Below are 23,781 nucleotides of genomic sequence, written 5' to 3'. Positions count from 1 at the left end.
TGCCAGACCAGGCGCAGTCAATGTCAGCCCTGCTGCCACCACTGTCTGCCGGCCTCCATTCTGGTGGCAGCGAGGGTCCAAGCTGACCAAGCTGTGACCGGTGGAGAGAGAAGCCCTTCATCCAGGGGGCCAGGATCGCAGCCCCATGGGAGCACACTGAGTCCTACCACTGCCAGGCTGTGCCACCAGCCCCTGCCACTAACAGCGCGGCTCCACAACCATCTTCCCCCAAAAGTCTCCCATCTCCGCTTCTCCCCGTGCCTCCCTCTATGAGCCTGTGGCACTCTGGGAGGAATTGCTGAGTGCTCCATTCCAGGAGAACCCATGGAGATGCCGGACCACAGATGGTGCCGGACTATGGAAGTCCAGACCATACAGGCAGTAGCTGTATTAACACTAACACACTGCAGAGAAACATGGTCTCTGAAATTAAATGAAGTCTGACACTCCCCCACCCCAACCATAAAACTTACCCAAAATAATCCCTAGGACATATTTTAAATTCAAGACTGGATTTTTTTTTTTCCTGAAAAAGTTGCTCTATAGCTGTAAGGGGAGAGTGAAATACTGGAATAGTTTCCAGACCAGGGGAATCCTGGTCATTGGAGGTTTTAAAAACAGATTAGCCAACCTGTCCAGGCCGGACTAGGTCTATTTTCTGCTGCCTCAGAGGGGGTGGGCTCGACAACTTTTTAAAATTCCCTTTCAACCTTATATTTGTAAGAATCGATTAAACAAATCCGTATGAAGAATGTAAATAGAAGTTAAGCACAAAAGTGTACCACAAATGCCTTCTTTCAAAATAGATCTTTATTATGGGACATAATGTTAGCTAATTGGTTGCTCAGAGATTGTGGTATATCTACAGAGAGCAGTGAAAAAACATCCCGCTGTTAACAGGCCACCCGTTTAAAAAAATAGATGGGAAATTATGTATTTACATTAGCAACATTAAATGGAATTTTTTTTACCTACATGATCCTTACACAGGATTTATTTGATATGTCCCATGTCACTATTCCTCTCATCTGAGGAAGTGGGGTTTGCACGAATGCTCATGAAACTAGACATATCGGCTGTGTCTAGACTGGCAAGTTTTTCTGCAAAAGCAGGTGCTTTTGCGGAAAAACTTGCCAGCTGTCTACACTGGCCACTTGAATTTCCGCAAGAACACTGACGATCTCATGTAAGAAATCAGTGCTTCTTGTGGAAATACTACGCTGCTCCCGTTCGGGCAAAAGTCCTTTTATGCAAAAGTTTTTGCACAAAAGGGCCAGTGTAGACAGCTCAGATTTGTTTTTGCAAAAAAGCCCCGATCATGAAAATGGCGATCGGGGATTTTTGCGCAAAAGCATGTCTAGATTGGCACGGACTCTTTTCGGCAAAAAGTGTTTTTGCGGAAAAGTGTCCGTGCCAATCTAGACACTCTTTTCTGCAAATGCTTTTAACAGAAAACTTTTCCGTTAAAAGCATTTGTGGAAAATCATTACGGTCTAGACGTAGCCATCATGTATAGTAGATACTAACAAATATATATATTTGCTAATATCTAAGGTGCCACAGGACTACTCGTGTTTACAATTCTAATATGTTTAGGTAACTTGGAAATCTACCTGTAGCAATTGTCATGTAATCTGATGTGTTTTACTGAAAGGGCTAAGATTTATCTATACAAATATATATATTTGTTAATATCTAAGGTGCCACAGGACTACTCGTGTTTACAATTCTAATATGTTTAGGTAACTTGGAAATCTACCTGTAGCAATTGTCATGTAATCTGATGTGTTTTACTGAAAGGGCTAAGATTTATCTATGCCTTGCCTTCTAAATATATGCATCTCCTGGGACTTACAGGACCACCAATATTATCATAGTCAAGAATAAGTATGTGCCCTTCCATTTCTTCATCAGCACAAACCATTTTCAAGTCAACCTTTCTTTCTTTCTTTCTTTCAGACCTTTGCCAAATAACCATACTCAATTGTTTTCTTTTCAAACAGCATAGTTTACTCTACTTGCCAGTCTAGAAGAGTTGCTGAAACTCACAATGGCCATGTCTACACTATGTGGAAGATCAACGCTGCTGCAGTTGATCTTCCAGGGTTCGATTTAGCGGGTCTAGTGAAGATCCATTAAATCAAATTCAGAGGATGCCTCTGCCAGCGCTGGTACTTCTGCTCCTCATGAAGAGTAAGGGAAGCTGACGGGAGCATTTGCTCCCATTGACCCCCCAATGTGTATATGGAGAGTCAAGATATGTCGACTCCAGCTACGCAATTAACATAGCTGGAGTTCTGTATTTTAAGTTGACCTTCCCCTTTAGTGTAGACCTGGCTAGTGTGACTTGGCCACTATTTCACTTCAATACTTATAAAAGATACAGTCAACACACACAGCTCATTGTCTGTCTTACTAACAGGATAAACCCTGCGAGCCTGTAGATTAGACATTCAAGAGGGATATGAACCCAATTTATTGGACAAATTAACTTTGGTAGAGCACTAGAGCACAGTGCTGCTAGGTAAGATAACAGTTCCTCTCGTAACCAAAACTTGTCCTGCTTTGCTATTGTAGCTTGGTACTGCACTAATGACTCAGTTTTGAGACCTATTATTTAACCTGCCAAGAGGATGTGAGAAGCATCTATTAAGGTGCTAAAGAAATTGAATGAATAATTGAAGTTGTAGGGTTTAGCACATTAATGCCTAATGAGGCAACTCTTCTCGCCAGACCTCCTACCTTGCCTCTAAAAATTGTGTTGCTCAGCACTGAAGGAATCAGTGATTTGCAAATGAATTTACATAGCGTTTCCAGGGATTTGAATAAAAGACCTTCCCTTGGAAAAGAAGAATGAGACTAGGAAAAAAAAAAGAAAAGAAAAAGCAAAGAAAGAACAGACTAAGCAACTCAACCCAAGGCTTGGCTTCCAAAAGCAACCTCAAGATGCACTTGCCAAGTGAGATTCATGAAGTGCTGCCCATTTGTACCTGTCCCGGCATGCTTGAACCAAGACAGGCACTGAATGCAGATGGCGATCCTCTCCGCTTCCGTAACAATTGGTTTGTATGTACCGGTGACATCTAAGGATCTCACAGTGCTTTATAAACAGAGGCTCTGTGTTCTCCTGAGATGGAAAGCTGGAGGCACGGAGATGTTCCAGATCCTCGTGTGAACCTACTGAGTAGAAATTCACTGTACAAAGTTCCATCAGTTCAGGTGTGATTACAAAACCCTTTGTCGTGATGAATTATTCTGGATTTGAGTGAGTTTCCCAAGGCGGCAGAGCACATAGGTGGCAACCCGGAACATTCTTGGGGTGACCTTGAACTTCTAGCTATCAAAAGCCGTGAGGGGAAAACAATGACGCTTTGCGCCATAATCACCGTTTTTGAGCACTGTCTTTGAAGCTCGGGCACTGGACACAGTTTGGAAAGAGAATGCTGGACTACATGGACCATTGGTGTGACCCATGGTGGTAGTTCTTACATTCCTATGATTGGAATTCGAATTCCATTCTCCTGATATCCACTTTCCTACTCAATCCATTAAAACATCGGATTTCTCCACAGTGCTGATTTTAAGTCACTTTGCATCACCAAGCAACTTGCTAGCAGTAAGGGACTGGTTCAATAAAACAAAACTGCAAAGCTTTTTTTGTTATTTTTTCAGTCTAGTGGCACAGCGATTTACACAATGTGCGCTGCTTGGAATCCAGTTAAAGCTTTGGCATTGCCCCTCATGCTCAGAATCTGATCAACATTTGGTACTGAACGTTAAAGGGCCAGATCCCCAGGTGGAAAACTTTAGCATCATCCCACTGGCTTGAAATGGAAAACGTTTATTTCCATCTGCTGAAGATCCAGTCCAACATTCACAAGGCGGATTTTCCTATGTCTTGCTGATTAGCTCCATTGCACAAAATGTAGTTTAATCACATCTTCTAACATAATTCAAAGCCAGATTCTGGTCACGTCATTCCAAACATCCCACCCTGAGGTTAATTTGTCTGAAAAAGATGCCCAGCAATTCTCGCATAAGCCCTCTTTGGTTATTAAATAAAATGGCGGATTTGCTTCCAGTCAGTTATCAAACAGTGACTATAGGTTTGCAGTGCTTAGAAGATGAACGGAATCAGGGCTGTTTTCCTACTCACGTAGGAATTATATTTCTTCAGGTAGATCCTGTGTTTCTTTTGGGCCCAAAATGACATCTGGATGGCCATCAGGCAAGCAAAAATTCCAACTGCAAACAAGAAAATGAGTATCAACAACATTCATATTGACCATGAATAAAATAGATCCTTTCAGCATGAGTTACTCTCCACACAGTACTTGGAATTACATTTCCTAAGCGTGTCAGGGTATCTTACATACTCCTGACTGTTGGGAGCTGAGTGGGAAAGAGTTTTCCAGTCCTGGGAGAATTTTTGAGAGTTCAACAGTATTTACTCTCTGGTTCAAATTAGTATGAAAGTTTGAACATTTACAAAAAAGTGGAAAAAATTCAGTGGTGTGATAACAACGTGGGTAACAACACAGCTTTACCTACGCTAAACAGAAGAACTACAGGGTCAACAAATGAAATTAATAGGTAGCAGGTTTAAAACAAACAAAAGGAAGATTTTTCTTCTTGCCAGAGGATGTTGTCAAGACCAAGATTTTAAAAGAGTTCAAAAAAGAGCTTGATAAATTCATGGAGGTTAGATCCATCAATACTTATTAGCTAGCATGTTTGTCAGAAGCTAGAAATGGATGACGGGAGAGGGATCGCTGGATGATTCCCTGCTCTGTTCACTCCCTTTGGGGAATCTGGCATTGGCCACTGTTGGAAGATGGACGTTTGGTCTGACCCAGTATGGCCGTGCTTATGTTCCTATGGAGGCTAGCACATCACCATGAGCTATTAACATATGCATCTAGGGTTCCCAGCATGCTTGTATAGCTTCCGATAAGGCCCAAGCATGAAGTCTACAGAGCTGCTTTTTGCTATGCTAGTGCAGGTGTGTCTACCCATGCCACAAACACACTTCAGATTGGGGTGGAGACACACCCTACGCATAGGTCAGGTGATGCAGAACGTAGAGAAACTTTACTCCACTGTGGGGGTGGGGGTGGAGAGACTCCACTGTTATACTACTCTAATATTGCCACAAACAGCACCGATCAGGTTTAATCTGCATAAATTGGTAACCACTTTGAAGAGACTTTCACTGGTTCGTTAATCTCACTTCCGGAAGGTGCTCTGACACATTACACTTGACGGGCATTGCTGAGAGATGTCAGGGAAACCTCAGGGTGCCTACTGGAAGCATAAATATCTTGCAGCCCACTTTGTTCCTTGCCTCTCCACTCACTACTGCCGTGTCCCTCACTACATCCGCAGCCCCGTCATAACTCTCTCTAACGATGTCTAGGCAATATTTGTGTTTAAATTGCAATCACTGAAAGAGAAATAATTTTCAGTTAGTTTGTTATTAATTTTTTCATCCCGCCTTAAGATCATTTATAGTTAATTTTTCAAACTATTTTTTTTAAACTGCAAAATGTTACAATGTAGCATTTCTTATTTCCTGGTAACAAAAATAAGACATTTTTAAAATGAATGTTTTGGTCACCTTAGTCCCATGGGGCTAGATTTACAAAGGAGTTTAGACATCTCAAGATCGACCCCTAGTAGTATTTACAAACACTTCTTTATGGGCTTTCATTAGGAGTTAGGTGCCTAACTCACTTAAGCACTTCTGTAAATACCAAGAGGTACCTAGATGCATCTTTAGGTGCCTAAATACCTTTGGGAAGGTGGACCCTAGTGAAATGTCTGTTTTAAAAAAATCCCAAGAAAAAAACCCAGAAAATTTCTTACATAAAAAATGATGGAGGGTTACATTAAAAAATCCTATAGCATTTTTTATACAATTTTAGTTTTTATTTGCAAAATATTTTTAAAATCTTTTTTTTTTTTTTGCAAAAGTCACTGACGTGCTAAAAAAGCAAGTTTTTAATCACAATAATAAATGATTTCTGGAAATTGTTGATGAGCGCCACCCTGTATCCAGCTTCCTAGAGATGACCCTTTAAAGAGTAACATGATGGGATCAAAGAGGACTATTTGGTGGCCAGAATCCATCAGTTATTCTTTGGGGGTGAGGGTATGTTTACTTTTGCAAGTAATGCGTTTATATCTCGTTCTTTCAGTTGAGGTTTAATCTTACCTGGTAATGTTTGTGTCATCACCGTAAAACTAATCCAAGACCCAATCTAGATGAAGAGAGAAGAACTGTTAATCCTGTCCCCATGTAGGAATTATAGGGCAAGGTTTCGACTGTATACTACAGTTACTGTAGGAGGTGAGCGGTGTGGCTGGATGAAAGGTGAGTGTTCAATGCAGAGATGGGGAAGGAGGCTGGTGGTGACTCTGAGGGTGTGTCTAGACTACCTAGTTTTGTCGACAAAAGTGGACTTTTGTCGACAAAACTATACCAGCGTCTACACTACTGCTGAGTTCTGTCGACATAACGTCAACAGAACTCAGCAGTTTTGTCGATGCTGGTAAACCTCATTTTACGAGGCATAACACCTTCTGTCGACAGAACTCTGTCGACAGAAGGTGTTATTGCCTGTAACATTGCGTCCAGACTACGGAGTTCTGTCGACAAAGCGGCTTGCTTTGTCGACAGAACTCAATGTGTCTGGACGATCTTTGTCGACGGAAGTTTTGTCGACAGTATCTGTCGACAAAACTTCTGTCGACAAAACGCGGTAGTCTAGACGTACCCTGAGGGACAGAACAAATATTTATATGAGGGAGAAGGATGCAGAGAAGGGCTGCTAGGATGATCAGAGGAATAGGAAATCCACCTTACAAGGCGGGGCTCAAAGAATGTGGTTTGTGTGGCCTCACCCAACGACGGCTGAGCAGTATTATGATTGCTCTCTGTAACTACATCAGAGGGATAAGTATGAAGGTGGCAAAGGAGTTCTTCAAAGTAAGCGCCAGTGGGGACACTAATGGCTATAAGCCGGCCATCAGCAAGTTTAGGCGGGAAACCAGGCTCCAGTTTCTGACCCTCAGAGGAGTGAAGTTCTAGACCAACCTTCCAAGGGGAGCAGTCGGACGGATGACCTAGCTGGCTTCACGACTGAGCTTGTTAACGTGGTCTGATGAGGCTACCTACAGCGGCAGGCGGCTCATCGGTGACGGCCAGGCACAACCCCCCCCCCACCTCACAGCCGGTGATGGGACCCTAGATGGGGAGGGCTCTGAGTTACTACACTACACAGAATTCCTTCCCTCGGTGACTGCCTGGTAGGTCTGGTGTCCGCACACCCAGGGTCTGACTGATCACCAGATCTGGGGTCTGGAAGGAATCCCCCCCCCAAGTCGGAGGGGCAGAGACCCCAGTGGTTTTTTGCCCCCCCTTTTTTTGCGGCAGGTTTAAACTCATGTAAGTGATGTCCTGTCTCTGTAACTTGGTCTGATTTGAGGACATCAGTCACTCAACCAGAGCCTAGGGGCCTAAGGCAGGAGCGGGGTGAATGGGGTTTTCTGGTCTGAGATTTGTCTGGCGTGGAGGGGGCTGCTCTAAGGAGGGGGGAAGCTCACCGTGGACCAGGCCACAGGTCGGCTGTGGCTGACCCCTCCCACCCACAGAGACGAAACCCACCTACCTCGTAGGTGTAGTTGGGGCAGGAAACCAGTGTGAACAGCCACGTGAAGGGGTTGTACGTTGGACTTGGGAAAGAGGCTTTATTCCCTGTGGGAAAGAAGAAAAAACAAACCCATCACGTCACCACAGTGGGAGTCACTAGGGAAAGGGACCTCAAATCGGAAGGCCACCGTTTTCTCTGACACCCCGGGGGTGGATGGAACGTCTAGAGCGAAAGCACAGCTCCCCCCACTGCGAGACCAGTTGGACCAGTGTGTCTGGCATGCTCCTTACCGACCTGCACTGAGACACTGTTCTCAGGTTGGGGTCCTTCACTACCTCACAAAAGAGCCAACAGGGTCATGCCCAGGGCTCCCTGTAAGCTGAGATCCTGGGCAGCCACCCAGTAGAGATTCAGGTACCACCAAATTGATTAGTAGAGCGCCCACAACTGGCAGTGTGTGTTTCTATGGGTGGTGCACATTCACACATACCTCAGTGCACAGAACAAAATTTATTCCACACACAGATGGGAAAAATGGAGAAGAAACATGGGTCATGCCAAGGAGTGGAAGTTGCCATTGGGTGTAACCGTACAACTGTGGAAATTCAGCCTTTTTTAAAAAGCTACAGTCGGGTCACAGTAACAGGCAGTCTTTAGAAAGGAAGTGCATTGCAGTAAGAAAAATCATCGCTTGCTGACTGCTCGTCATATAACAGGATGGCATATTCCAGAACTTGACTTTCTTTTCCCCCGCAGTGCAAATGTTGCTCTTCTAAGATGCCACACGAGAATAACGCAAACACCCGTCACCTCGCACGGCAGCATGGTGTTACCCACGGTGGAATGCTGTGAGAAATGCTGTCACATGTGTGAGGCAGGGTCCAGATTGTCACTTTCAGTGCTAAAGCTGTAAATGTGCCGGGGTGTGAAAAAAACACCCCCATGGGTGATTTAAAAATGTAGCAGTGAAAAGAACCGGTACAGACAGTGCTTTATCGCTGGAAGCCACACTCCCAGGGATAAAGCTCCTACCTATTATTCACTTTTTTTTTTTAATCGCCAGAATAAAAAACGACTACAGCGCCCACATCACAATGCGGTGTTAGCTGTAATGTGCACAGCGTAGATTTTCTGTAAGTATGTGGACCCTTCTCAAGAACACACGTAAACCCCAGGTTAAATTTAAGCTAACTTTAACTGCTTTTCTGCATAGAGATTGAAAGAAGCACATGAAGAAGCACTTTCTTGAAATAGGGTCTATGCCCCAAACCCCAAAAATATTATTATGCAATACATTTTCTTTCTAAGGAATGTGCTGTCTCTAATGTTCCCCCTCCCCCCACCAAAAATAAGAAGTGTGGAGGACATTTTATCAGCACGCTTATGCGCGCACGAAGATTTTAGAGGGGAAAAATATTCAAATTAGTTATTTTAATGTTGGTTGAATCTTCATTAAAATTAAATCCTTCACTGTCACTTGACAGCATACTTTACAACATTTAAACACTCCAATCTACAATTAAATTATGGATATTTATAATGAAGACAAATTTGCGGCAAGATTTAGAGAAACAGCAATATTATAAATGTCTCCTTTATTACGTTCTCCATTTAGAAGACGCTAGCCCTGATATTGAACTCATCTTTCTTTATTTTGTGTTTACTTTTGGACATCAGGAAAAATCAAGAGACCAAGTGCAATTCAGTAGTATGTAGATAGGGGGTGGAGAGCAAGAGAGGAGAGACAAACCTGAGTGATTCAGATGAACTAAAGCAACATTGATAAAGTGATTCCCAGCTTCACACATCTGTAAAACATTGTAAAGAATGGTCACTGTTCTGCATTTAGGGTGTTATAGATAACTGCGTGACTACCTGATTCTAACTTTAAATTCTGCATCATATATATAGTAGCCCAACATCTGTGACGCTGTAACACTGAAATGCTGGCTGTTGCCTCTGGGCGGCGCTGTTGGCTCAGTCACATCCGCCTCCTGCTGTGGCACTCGGCTGACTTTTGCGCCGCTCAGCTGGGCCACCACAGGGGAGCAAACGGCCGCTTGCTCCCCCGCGGCGGCCCAGCTGAGTGGCGCAAAAGTCAGCAGAGCACTACGGCAGGAGGTGAAGGGGGCGGGGCAGTGATGTGCGTTGCGACAGCGGCTCTAGGCCCCGCCCTCTGGCTGTGAACGTCCCCACCCCGCCCCCCCTTCGCCTCCCATTGTGGCACTCGGCTGACTTCTGCACCACTCAGCCAGGCCGCCATGCGGAAGCAAGTGGCGCAAGCGTCTGTTTGGCCTCCATGGCTGCCCAAACGGCTCTTTGCGCTAGTTGCTCCCATTTGGGCTCCGCGGTCCCCCGAGTGAGAGGCAGGAGTGGGAGGAGAAGAGAAAGAGAGAGACAGAGAGAGAGGCAGGAGGCGGAGGAGAGCTGAGAGAGCGAGACGGGGAGGCAGTAGGAGGAGGAGGAGGAGAGAGAGAGAGAGACAGACGTGGAGGAGAGACCCGAAAATCCCGTCTTATGACAGGCTAATTGGCTAGTTCAAAATAAAAGCGGAGCATAAAAAATATGTTGAGAAACCCATTCGAGCAGAAATACATTATACTCATGGTGAGAACACAGATGCCTCTGAATGCCACACACTAAAAATTTCTTAACTTTCAAAATGTTACACATTTTACTCCATTTCAAATATCATTTACCACTAACTTTTCCGATGGAGAAGTTTTGAAAAGTTACAGTGGAAAATGGAAGAAAAAGGAAGAAGTGAAGGAAAACAAACTAGACATTGTTAATTCCATGATAGTCAATGGCAAAAAAGGGGGAGGGGGGGGCAAAAAAAATCTAACATCTCTTTTTATTCAATGTTCAAAAACCAAAATGAAATGGATTGACAATGAATTTTAAATTAAACAAGCAATTTTTTGTTTCATTTCCTTTCGAAATGTTCCATCAAAAATTGAAAATCATGAACCAACATTGTACTGTGAAAAATATTACTTTGGAAGAAACCCCATTTTTTCAGCTGAAAAGATTTTCATTGGGACATTTTGATCAGATCTATTTAAAAGTTGTAACATTGTGCATAAAAACTTCAGAACTAGACCCAGTTCTTTTTTTCCTGCACATTTCATCAACGATGGAAAAAAAAAAAGGAAAATCTCTGCACCTCAAAAATAAATGCTGACAGAAGAGGAAATATTATCCCAAAATACTATAGAAGTGGCACAATTCAACATGCATCAATATCACTTTAGAAGCAGTTGCTATATTCCAGACAAAAATAATATTAGCGCACAACTTTTTTTTTCTTTTACAAAATACTAGTGGCTAGAAGCACACATTTTCAAAGTGAAAATTTCTTGCATGAATTATTATTCAAATGCAAATATATGACACACATATGACTGTGCAGCACCATAAATTCACAAGTTATATTTAACTCCTACTAATTTTATACTCAATTATAAATCAAAGCAAGTTAGGAGCATTTGGGGGGATTTTAATTAGCTTAACTTTGATGCTGCAGCCAGCTGCAATGAGCTTTTATCCCCCTCTTTAAAAATTGGCCAGTAATCCACCCAATGGAGAAGTATAGCTAAATATAAACCAACCTTTAGCCAATGTCTTAAAAATATTAAATCTCAGAATTTGTTAAACGTCTGATTTGCAATTTGTGACTATTTTATATCTCCTTAATGACTGTATATTTATACATACTAGCACATATTTTTTGTCTTAAATTTCAAATGCACCCTATGTGAAAATTTATCCTGAGGCTGACTTGCTTCTGTTTCTCCAAATGGAAATATCGTTCAGAAAGATGCCTATTAAGATTCTTAAATTACCCAGTGCTGTCATTTACCATGAATAAAACTCTCCGAGGGGCATACCATGAATGTAGAAGCACATACTTAAGTTTGATCAGAGGAATCTAATAAAGACAAATCTTGAAGGAGGAATAACATTATTTGTCATATATGTTAGGTCCCTGCACAAATGAACTCACAAATATTTTTCATGCATATTGCAATTGTAGGCTTCAGAATCTTGGAACCGGCCAAGACTAAAAGTAAGTATGTGTATCTGGGGGAAAAGCTCCTTTTTCAATGGTATATGTATCCTGAGCTCCCACCTAAGACTTTGTCCTGATGCTGGACTATTGTCTGCAATTGTTTGCACAGAAAAAATAAATAAAACTCATTTCTTCTTGCAGTAATTGCATCAATCATGAAGGAAATAAAAGGAATATTCCACTTACATTGAGGAAGAAATGCACTGCTTTTATTAAGCTATTACTTTGGGTAGGTACCATTTTTTATCGTTAACAAAAATTACACATGTAATCGGTTTCTACTGATTTTGAGCGACAGACCGGTATAGTCGTGGTGGCAGTCAGTTAACCTGTGCATCACTGGGTTAACACACGACACCCTACAGACCCAACACGCTAACTTAAGCACTTATTGCTTTCAGCAGCAGGGTTGCCGTGACGACATGAAGTTCTTTCTTCACATAAGAATGCAGCATCTCCTTGCTAGGAAATTAGTTGGGAATTTTTCAATGCAATTTTCTTGTGGGGAAAAATGCGGATTCATTGAAACTGAAGCTTTCTGACAGAAAAATTCCCACAACTTTTCATCCGGAAGGTTCTCAGGTCTAGGATGGAACATGTGGTCAACCCTAGTGAGGGAGAGAAATAGCCTGGTGGACAGTGAATTGACCTGGGCTAAGGTAGGCCCAGTTTCAAATTCCTACTCCCATTAGGAAGAGCAGCAATTTGAATCTAGGACTCCTACGTGCCCAGTTAGGGCACGTCTCGACTTGCTTTCACTTTTGAAAGGAGATATGCAAATTCGGCATGAATTTGCATATCTTCTTCCAATTGCTTTTTCGAAAAAGATTCTTTCGAAAAAGAAAGTAGTCTAGATGTGGCTCTTCCAAGAAAAAAACCCTTTTTCGAAAGAACCATTCTTCCTAAAAAAATGAGGTTTACACGGTTCTTTTGGAAAAGTCGTTTTTCTCGAAAGAACCATGTCTAGACTACTTGACTAGTTTCTTTTTTGAAAGAACGTCTTTCAAAAAAGTGATCGGAAGAAGATATGCACATTTGCACCAAATTTGCATATCTTCTTTTGAAAGTGAAAGCAAGTTTAGACGTGCCCTTGGTGCCTTAACAACCAGCCTGTTTCTCTGTGTTTATTTATGGATTTTTCTGTGAAAAAAAAAGTGGAAAGGTCTTGGTTTTACCTCACTGAGGAACACACAATATTCTGCCCTCAAATATTTTCATGGGATAGGAAAATGATTTCTTCTCCAGCTTTGTTTCAATAGACTGGATTTGGTCAGGAAAACGTGGGGCACGTTTGAGCCTCCAGGATTGGACCACTGCCAAAATTGTGATCTTATTGGTGCTAATTTCAGGAAAGCTTTACACAGCTGCTAAATGCTAAGTACATGCTTCAACGCCTCCTGGATTAGGGTGGCTTTCCTGGATCCGCTTAGATCGGTCACTCCCCTCTTCTCATTGAGGTGGCTGGATTTTCAACGGGGCTGAGCATTGGGTGGGACAGAAACTAAGTTTCCGTGAGAGTTCCTCACTGGTCTTCTGTGTAACTAGATGCCCATTCTGGTGTGGTAATCAGAGCGTCGTACTCGACTTCCTCAGAGTTCTACGTGCTCACGCTAGCACATTCCTATACATCCCTGGACTTGTCCATCTTCCATAGTAGACCAGGGGAGGGCAAACACCAGCCCACACACCAGACCTGGTCCACGGGAGGTGGGTCCTGGTAGGCCCCCACCACTATATTTACCTGCTGTGCTGCAGGTACTAGCAATCGCAGCTCCCATTGTCCATGGATCACTGTTGCCAACCAACAGAAACTGCAGGAAGCAGTGTCGTGGTCTGTGCCACTTCTGAGCACTCCCATTGGCTGGGAACAGTGATCTGTGACCAATGGGAGCTGTGATTGCCACGCAGGTAAATATGGCAGTGCGGGCCCACCAGAGACTAACCCTGGCGAATCGCCACCAAGTTATTGCCCGCCCCTGTCGTAAGCACTAATGCAGGGATGTCCTTAGGATTTATTTGGGCCTATACAGTGCTCCTAAATCACCGTATCTGTGAGCCGATAAGAAAAATCACCAGCTTGCAAAAACTCTACCTCAGAACGTTTAGCCCCTTGCGGGGCACAGATCTAATACTGAGCTCCGGGGGCATGATCGCCTTCCTGTTGGGGTTACAGAGCACAGGCCTTTCTTTCAGGGCCATGGAGATATTTCCAGTGGTGTTACTGGGCAGACAGCGCTTGGGAAGGTGGCATCTCCAGGAATGGAAAAACAAGGGAAAACCTTGGTGAGGAAACAAATCTTAGTCATTCTTCATCCATCAATGCCCCTATTTTTTTTTTATTCTCTTGCCAGGTGATAGCAGGCACATTATTTAGAGAGGAGCATGTTATTGGAAAGCCAGTTGGGGATATAGTTCCATATGGTTTTATCATCCCATTCAAGAAATAATGGCAACTGCTTCGGTCTTTAACTTTGGACCAAATTTTGCACCATCATCATCACGATGTAACCTTTAAGAATCTCAGACTGGGCACCATTATAGCCAGCAGTGTAAATACAAACAACACAAGGACTGTTCCTGCCCCAGAAAACTCACTAGAGCCATTCACGTTAATACGACAACGGACATGCTGAACGTCTGCAGGACTAGGCATTGATTTTCACTGACACAAATTTTCACTCTTGACAAATAACGAGCCTGTTTTATCCCGTAAGCACACTTAATATTTTGTCTGTACATACCAGAAAAGCGAGGGCAGCAAAAATAACTTGCCTGTTGCCAAATGCTGGAAAGAGAAGGAAATAATGGGTTACCTGTTAGTCTATGTGCACGTTCGCTGTGGATGGACTACACCCTGGAACAGAGGATTAGGAATGCGTTTGTCCCACAGGGACTTCACATGAGGGCAGAAAGGAGGAAAGCATCCTTCTACCCATTTTACAGATGGGAAAGTGAATCACAGTGATGTGCGTAAGCTCAGCCAGAGGCTAAAGGCAGTAGTGGGACTAGAAGCCAGATCTTCTGTTTCCAAGGCAGGTGCTTTAATTACTACTCCACACTGCATTGATGGAGCTGAGATGTATCCCGCACTTTCGTTTCTGGAGCAGAGTGTCATCTTTGATTATCAACGGTCTCCAATTCAGCCACACATTCCCCAGTAAAAACACTGAGCTCCAACAGTATTCAGCTACTCAACCCTGCATTTCCTTACCCCTTTGGTAGCCACACATCACAACAGTATTGCACCATAAACATCTCAAAGGGTTGCAGGCCTCCTCCACAGTTTCAGTCATGTTTCTTGGCACACAGAGCATGCTCACTTCCTTGATTCTGCAGCTCCTTCCCTGCTCCTGCCTCTCTTCCTTCCCAAACCCACCACCACATCTCAACTCGGGCTGGCACACAGCTCCTCACGTGTGCAATGTTGACATGCCATGACAGCACCTTGACAAGATGGCCAGCCCAGGTGGCTGCTATCAGGGATGATCTAGATGTTGCTTGTTCCTGCCATGAAGACTGGACCTGATGACCTCTGAGGTCCCTTCCAGTCCTAATGTCCTAGGATTCTAATCAGATATTCTTCATGGTTCCTTTTATAACCTATTCCTCCAAGTTATCCATCACTGTGTGTCACCAAAGTAACAATCTCTGCATCTGCGAGGGGATCTGCCCATCGACATTTCCGAAAGGGAAGGGGCTAACGTTCATGTCATTCTTCCCTGAACCATCCAAGAATGCGGCCATCCCCCTCAATGAGGTTTAGTCCAGAAGCATCAGTTTCAGGAGTAAGTGCACTCAATGTGGAGATGATCTCCACTGAAAAATGTAGAAAGAATAGACCCCCCCCAAAAATGGCTGCCCTTGGATTTTGATAGAAGTTGAGCCTCTCTAGTCTAGCACCTTCAGGACCTGAAGGGTGCTGAACCAGAGAATTTGCCGGACTAGGGGAGGTCAATATTATCTAGCAGCATTGCCAGCACTGTCACTGTTCACTAGGCTCTTAAGAGACATTGAGGGGTGAATTAGAGCTAAACAACAGCACAGAACACAGAGAGCCAGAACTGGTGGCTATCAACAAACTTTATGGGACCATGGAAAACTTGGCCACACCCATGCTAAGTGGACATCCAGCTAACTCAAACCACGCCGGATCACGGGTGTTACCGGACTAGAGAGTGCCAACTGGAGAGGATCAATATGTACTCCTCCTTTTCTAAGGGGGAAAACAACTGGTTTCAAAGAAATAGTGTCTTCAATGCCTTCTGATTCAATGAACCAGAATCTAAGAGTTCACTTTTGCACAGCAATTCTAAGCACTACTGCCATTTGCACACAAACATAGCATGAAATGCCATTTTTCAACATGAAATGTGATGATTTTTTGAAAATGGAAGGATGCCAGGATTTTTTTTTTACACTTTTAATTAAAAATACCCACTGTGACACTAAAAGAAGTACTTGAAATTGGCAGGGCAAATCCTACATTCTCCCCAAACCCACAGAATAAAACAAAATGGGAGATAAGCACAAAGATGCAATGCCAGCAAAATGAAGTAGCCAAAGGAAGGTGAAACAACCAAGCACAGGAAAGGAAGAAAATTATGATGATTGTGATCGAACATGGAAAATAAAAAAGGAAAGTTCAATGATTGGACAATAAAACCCAGGAAAGACTTAAGGTACATTGACTCCAGCTACATTCTTTATGTAGCAGGAGTTGCTTAGCTTAAGTTAACTCTCTGCTGTAGTGTAGATATAGCCTCAGTCAAGTTACCACAGGCTCTCTACATGGAAGAGTTGATGGGAGAAACTCTCCCATCAACTTCCCTTACTTTTCTTGTCCGGGATAGAGTAACATGGAAAGCGATCGGCAATGGATTTGGCAAGTCTTCACTAGACCTGCTAAATTGACCATGGGTGGTTTGATCTCAGAGCATCGTTCCCAGCTGTAGAGTAGATGTAATCTCATTGTGCAACAATGGAAAACAAGAAAAATAAAAATTACAAAATGAAGAATGAAAACTACATGAAAAAAATGTTAAAATGAAGGCTTTTTTACAGTTTTGCTCTACGTATTTGACAAAGCCTTCTTGGGTTCACAACCCATTTCGTTTTGCTAAAAATGTTCTCATTTGAATATAATCATTCAGCTCTAATCCCCTTATATATTTTTAATGTAAACATATTGCAAAGGATATGCAAAGCGAGGATAATACTTATCATGCTGTTTCTTTCGTTTGGCTAATATTTCATGTTCACAAAACTCTGATGATTAAACTGTGTTAAACAGTAACATATGTTCACATAGTATGAGAGAGACGCTTACATTAATCTTTCTACTGACAAGCAATGCAAGCCTACACTTTTGGTTGGCAAATGGTCGAATCCTACTTCCATTGAAGTCATACCCAAAACTTCCACAGATTTTAAAACTTTTGGGGCCCAACCTTGCACTTGTTGAAATCAATGCCATTTTCATGGTCTACTTGTACATACATGGTGGAGTATATTGGGGGTGATTGATATAGTAAGCAATCCAAGAAGTGAATCCCCAGTAAAAGGCACAGCCCTGGAATAGAAAAAAAAGTTACATTTCAGGGGGGGAAATTGCAGGTAAATACAAATCTATAATTTCATATAGATTTTCTGGTAGCAGTCCTCTGAGTCCAGATGACTGTGATTTTTTAAAAACATGATTCATTACTGAAAAGAGATAATACTCTTTCCTCTTAAAAGATTTCATTACATAAGCCCAAATTGTAATTAAATGCACATTTTAACATTGAAAACACTTTAAAAAAAAAAACCAATGAATTGTCCTACAACACCTTAGAGACTAACAAAAAAAAATTAGATAGTAGCATGAGCTTTCATGGGCACAACCCACATCTTCAGACAAATGGAGCAAGGGGTCCAGAGGTACAAATAAATAGCAGAAAAAGAGGGGAGAAGGGGAAAGAAAGAAAATAAAAAATCTTGTAAATTAAAGTATCTGTGCTAAATGAGGCTAATCGAACAGGTTGTACTTTGCTTTTTCTGCTGTTTATTTGTACCTTTGGACCCCTTTCTCCATTGGTCTGAATAAGTGGGTTGTGTCCAAAAAAGCTTATGATTCCATCTATATTTTTTGTTAGTCTCTAAGGTACTACAGGACCATTTATTTTTTAAGTGTATTCAGTTACAGACTAACATGGCTGGTTCCCTCTCTGAGAATTTTAACACGGAGTTAAATGAGTCTCAGGCTGCTTCTAAGGCAGCACTACTTTTGTTCTTCCCCTTACCAAGGGATCATGACAAATCAATTTTCTAGCCCTATAAAAGGAATATCACTTTCTCAGAGTGCAATATAACTGGACTTCGCTACAGAATAGGCATATTCCTTCAGACTCATACAGATCTGACATCTATTTGTAAGAGAACACAGGTTGGTTCAACGTGTTGATCTATAAATCGTTTTCACAGCCTATGTTCCCAACTGAGTTAGCAACGGTCATGTAGAGGTAAAAGTTAAAAGGCAATAAAAAAAAGAATTCAGAAATAAGTTTCCTTTGGAGGATTACACTTGGCTGAATACTATTCCTGGATCAATTTTCAGCAACTAGTACCAGTTGTGACAAAACTGTGTGCGTGCTAGTTGTTGAACAGCAGTAATTTCTGTAGAATAAGTAATTCAACAAATGTATGTTATCTTTTGGTAAAACCTGTTAGCGTTTTCCATCTCCTACACACGTTCTTGAGGAACAGAGTTAAAATTTATGGATTATTATGATTTATTTGCCTTACTATAGTAGTGTGACTTAATCTCCTCGAGCTAGGTGTCGTACAGATGGAAAACAAAAAGACAGTCCATGTCTCAAAGACCTTTTATCTATAGGTAATGTTTTCTTGATGCTACTGTATCACCGGCAAGTGGAACTGAACCTGGGACCTGTGGAGATTAGTGCATGAGTGTCTAAAGGTTTAGCTAAAAACCAGCTGCCTCTCAGCTAAGGCTGTAGAGCAAACTCATTCTTTCTCTGTAAGTGGTCTAAGTGCCTCTACATAGGACAGAGAGCCACACCCAGAAGATCTTTCTTAAGACATGTATTGCTTCTTTTACCAGGAAGGATCCCAAAGTAATCGACTGGACTAGGCATCCTGGAGGTTCCCTGCAGTCTGAAGGAAAAGGGTCTTCTTATGGGAATGAGGAGAAGACCACATAGAGTTGGTTGTAGGCCTGGGTCTCATGGATCTGATGGGGAGAGGTGCAGTTCCACTAAAATTCACTCAGCTGAACCTATGTATTCAGCATCACATTATCCACCCTTGAGACATGGCCATCTCTGAAGAGGGATCATAGCTGTCGCTTGTTGGTGACTGAAGAAAACCAACTGAAATGATGGGGGTGAAAGCAGGCAGAGTCCAATAACCCGACGGTCATCTTGCCTGCATGCAATGGTGAATACCTCCATTCTTACCAAAACTACCACGGGATCCAATTCTTCTAAGTGACTAAAAATATGAAAATCAGGGCTTGTCTTCACTTCCGGGAAGACTGGCACTCTGAAGGTCGATCTTCCAGCATTTGATTTAACCCGTCTAGTAAGGATCCACTAAATTGAACACTGAGGTGCCTAGAACTTCTTGCAATCATGAGGGAAGTCAATGGGAGTTTCTCCCATCGATCTCCAGTTGTGGGGCTGCCCCAAGAAAAATTGATGGAAGGTATGTCAACTTCAGCTAGGCAATTCATGCGTCTTGCATTGATTTTCTCCACCAGAGTAGACCTGGCCTCAGTGTTCCTTCCAAGTGCCTTAGTCCCATTGGAAAGTTACAGGTGCTTTTGGGAATTTTACCTCTTATTTTGAGGTGTTTTTTTGGATCAAAAGACCTCAGTTTTACATCTCATTGGAAACTTGGCATCCTCCATAGCACATGCCCAATAAACCTTCACTTCTTCTTTGTTTGTATCTGAATTGCCAATCCTTTTGTTCTCACCTCCACAGCCTATACTTATCTGAAAGACGTTTAATTTAATGTTCCCTCTTTCTTCTTGTGCATTGCTATAACATAATTAAAACAGCAACTGGAAAAAGAGGAAGACTGGACTTTTGGTTGAGGTGCAAGACAAATGCTTTGGAGATGTTAGTTCTAATCATATGTCTGCCACCGAAGTCCCACATGATTGTGGGAAACTGATATGACATTCTCTTTGCCTTGATCCCTCATCTGTAATACAAGAATAAGAATCCTTCCTTTGCATTGTCTATTTAACTGGTAACCTCTTCAAGGCAGATATGGTCTCTGACTGTATGTTTGCAGAACCAATAGCAGAGCAAAGTCCAATTTCAGTTATGAACTATAGTTGTTAATGTGATTCAGATAACAACAACAAATAAATACCGTTCAGTCAGAGGAGTGTTATAACCACTGATGGCTGGATTCTCAGGAGGGTGCAAATAAAAAATCAACACAGCTCTGAAGAAGTCAACAGCTACTTCAGCTATGTGAATTGTGTAGCTGGAGTAAACGTACTTTGCATCGATTTTTCTGGAACAGCCCTGCAAAAGGAGGTCAACAGGAGAAACTCTCCTGTCGACTTTCCTTACTCCTCCCAACTTCAAGGAGTTCTGGGGTTGATGGGAGTACCTTCAGTATTTGATTTAGTGGGTCCTTACCAGACTCACTAAATCAAACACTGGAAGATCAACCTCCGGAGCACCGATCTTCTCGTTGATTTATCCCAGCTTAGATTCTGGCCTTAAGACTTTAAGTCCTGTAAAGGGAACATAATTAGTGGGCGTGGAATACAAATGAATTTTCTTTTCCCTACCATTGTTCTGGTCCCTGTTAGCATGAGACATGTCTTTATATTGCATACAGTGAAAAATATAAGGGTTACCTTTAGCATATTTTTCAGGGGAGTGTGCCCCCCGGAAATCTTGTGAACAAATAATGTCTCCAGAAGGTATCGGATATAGTGTAAACAATGACAGAAGCAGGCCAAGCTAGAAAGACAATGAAAAAGGGGATTGAACGTACATGAAAGATTGGATCGGGAGGGGGAGGTATTTGGTTTTGTCTTCTTTAAGGGAAAGAACACGAAAAATCTCACATGCACTTGCTGGTATGTCACACTTTATTTTCACATCATAACTAAAAGACTAATATTCTAGAACTGAAGAGTCACGCTTGAAATCCCTGGGCAAAAGACTCTGCCCTCGTGAAAACTAAACACAGAGATGAGCGGAATCATTTTTACAGCATTATATAACATTTTACGGCAGCAGCAGCAGCAACATTTTTTACCAACCTTGAATTAAAAAGGACACAGCATGCTCAGAATGCAAGGTACAGCTACGACGGCTGATTAAAATAGTACAGCTGTGTGTACAAGCAGACGCCCACTCTGTTTTGAACCGACGTCTCCCACATTGTAGGGATATCTTAATGCTCTCATAGGATCTCTCTGACATTTGAAAACATTCTGAATGGTTTACTTGTCCTTTAGTAAGTACAGTAGCTACACAGAGATAGTTTCTATTTCATTTCCTTGTGGAGACAAAACGAGATTTTGTTGCAGAGTGAATCTTTTGTGATGGCTTTTTTTTGTTCCAAGTTACAATGGAATGAGGTAATTGTTATTGAATTTATTACGCAGGTTCCCTTTGGAGGAGGATTATGAAACAACCACCAGCACTTCTGATCTGCTCCACCGAACGAGCCGCAAGCTCATAAAGATTGGGTTTAAAAAACAAATGTCAAGAGTGATTCATGGCGGCATTTTATCTTGGTTGTATTTACCGGACCCGCTCTGCCTGTCTCATTGAAAGCCAATTATGAGACATAAATGAAAAGTGATTTTCGGTGGGTAAAGTTTCAGATACTTTGGCCACCGTACAAAATGCTCAATAAAAGTCAAAGATTAAACAATTCTGAAGTAATTCAATCAGCCAGGTTTGAGCTTAGGAAACTCAGATAATGAATGACAGCGCAGAAGGCTGAATCACTCTTTCTCGTTAGGAATTTTGGAAATATTTGGGCTTACTTCAGGGACTGCATTTAAAGAGCTTGCCTTGAAATCAGCAGAAGGGCTCTCTGCATCCCAGCCCCACAATAAATAATGCAGCTATTTTAGCCTCTCACCTATTAAAAAGACTTTCTTTCCTTTGAAATGTAAAACCCCAAAGAGGAAGGGTGTATCTCTGGCACTTGAGGCTGTGTCTAGATTACATCCCTCTTTCGACAGAGGGATGTAAATTAGGCACTTCGAAATTGCCGGGATTTGCATTTCCCGCACTTCATTTGCATAATCACGTTATGGTGCTCTTTCGAAAAAGTGCTATTTCGAAAGTAAAACCGTGGTCTAGACGCGGTTCTTTCGAAAAGGGAAGGCTTTTTTGAAAGATCCTATAAGCCAGCCTTCCCTTTTTAAAAGAACCACATCTAGACCGCGGTTTTACTTTTGAACTAGCGCTTTTTCGTGATTATGCAAATTAAGCACGGGAAATTCAAATCCCAGCTTCATTTGCAATTTCAAAGTGCTTAATTTACATCCCTCTGTCAAAAGAGGGATGTAGTGAGTGAATAACTCAGGAGTTATTCTGGATTCTACACACAGCTCTCTCGTCTATTTAGGTTCCCTTGATGCTACAGCCGTGAGCACGTAAAGGACTGTTATGCCCACAGGATACTCTGCTGACCACTAGGGAATCATGTTTAATAGAAACTCAGTGACTGCTCTGAAGCTCCTTCAGAACTCTTGCAAGGATCCCATCTGGTCCTGATGGAACTTTCACTGTGTGATTTTCAAAAACACCACTGGATTTAGGAGCCTGATGCTTATTCTGTCAGAGCCTTGCATGGAAATCTCTGGCCTAATAAACACTGGACTGAAGTTCAGGAGATCTGGAGTCTATTCCTTGTTCTGCCACTGATATACTATGTGACCTTGGGTGAGTCACCTCCACCCATTTCCCATCACATCTTTTGTCTGGCTCGTCTATTTCAATAGAAACTAGAGAGGGCAAGAACTGTCTTCCATCACACACAAACACACACACACACACACACACACACACACACACACCCACCCCAGGACTTCATTACTGGGTGGGATCATTTGTAATATAACAAATAATAACAAACAAAAGAAACAAAACCCTGAAATCTCTCATTGACTTCAAAGAGGAGGGGTTTGGATGTGGAAGGAATGGAGGGGTATGTACACTGGACTCTACCACTCTAGAAGCAACAGAGGGCAGTAAAACCCAACAGTCTCATCATGCAATTTGTCGGAAGTGTATATTGGGTTACAAACCTGGGGGACTTCGGGTCATATACTTACTGAACTACTGGGTGGCGGAAGCTCTCTCTGCTTTCCTCCTCCTCATAAATATTGGAGAGGCGAATGTAAAAGAGCAAGTAGATTATTAGGGGCCCACTGTATTCTGTCAGAAAAACCTAGAAATGAAAAAAGACTTACCAGAACATGGAATTATAGCAAGAAAGAAACAAGAAAAGCTTAGTTATTTGCAGAGCCATGTATCTGATCTGCGTTGGCAGAGGGGGCCTTGGTACGCCCATATCGGGAATACTGCATGCAGATCTGGTCACACCAACAGATATCAGAGTTGGAAAAGGCACAGAAACCCCCCCCCCCCAAAATTCTGAGGTGTGTGGAACAGCTTCTATATGAGGAGAGATCAGACTGGGACATTTCAGCTTGGAAAAGAGACTACTAAGGAGGGATATGATTGAAGTCAATAAAATCATGACTGGTGTGGAGAAAGTAAATAAAGAAGTGTTGTTTACTCTCTCTCATAACACAAGAACTAGCAATCACCAAATAAAGTTAATAGGCAGCAGATTTAAAACAAACAAAAGGAACTATTTCTTCATGTTAGCCTGTGGAACTCCTTGCCAGAGGATGTTGTGAACGCTAAGAGTATAACAGTATTCAAAAAAGAGGTTAGGTCCATCAATGGCTATTAGCCAGGATGGATAGAAATGGTGTCTCTAGCCTCTGTTTGTCAGGGTCTGGAAATGGAGGACAGGAGAGGGATCACGTGAGGGCAC

The 23,781-nt window shown here is 42.4% G+C and overlaps 1 protein-coding gene across 2 annotated transcripts in view; it reads right to left on the bottom strand.

The window, feature by feature from the left end:
• Positions 1–1,936: 1,936 nt before the first annotated feature.
• TECRL (trans-2,3-enoyl-CoA reductase like) overlaps positions 1,937–23,781 on the bottom strand; it is a 67,285-nt gene continuing 45,440 nt past the window's right edge. For both annotated transcript variants that reach the window (XM_075929237.2, XM_006127961.5), the window contains exons 5-12: positions 23,051–23,166; positions 20,606–20,711; positions 17,221–17,293; positions 14,466–14,509; positions 9,403–9,460; positions 7,671–7,756; positions 6,215–6,260; positions 1,937–4,245 (exon numbers count right to left, since the gene is read on the bottom strand). In XM_075929237.2, the coding sequence (XP_075785352.1) occupies positions 4,118–4,245; positions 6,215–6,260; positions 7,671–7,756; positions 9,403–9,460; positions 14,466–14,509; positions 17,221–17,293; positions 20,606–20,711; positions 23,051–23,166 (657 nt within the window). In that variant the 3' untranslated portion in view covers positions 1,937–4,117. The remainder of the gene's footprint in view (positions 4,246–6,214; positions 6,261–7,670; positions 7,757–9,402; positions 9,461–14,465; positions 14,510–17,220; positions 17,294–20,605; positions 20,712–23,050; positions 23,167–23,781) is intronic.

Source organism: Pelodiscus sinensis, chromosome 4 (assembly GCF_052426305.1).
Source record: "Pelodiscus sinensis isolate ZL-2025 chromosome 4, ASM5242630v1, whole genome shotgun sequence".
Taxonomy (NCBI): domain Eukaryota; kingdom Metazoa; phylum Chordata; order Testudines; family Trionychidae; genus Pelodiscus; species Pelodiscus sinensis.
The sequence above is the reverse complement of the archived record's forward strand: the minus strand, read 5'-3'. Positions and strand labels throughout refer to the sequence as shown.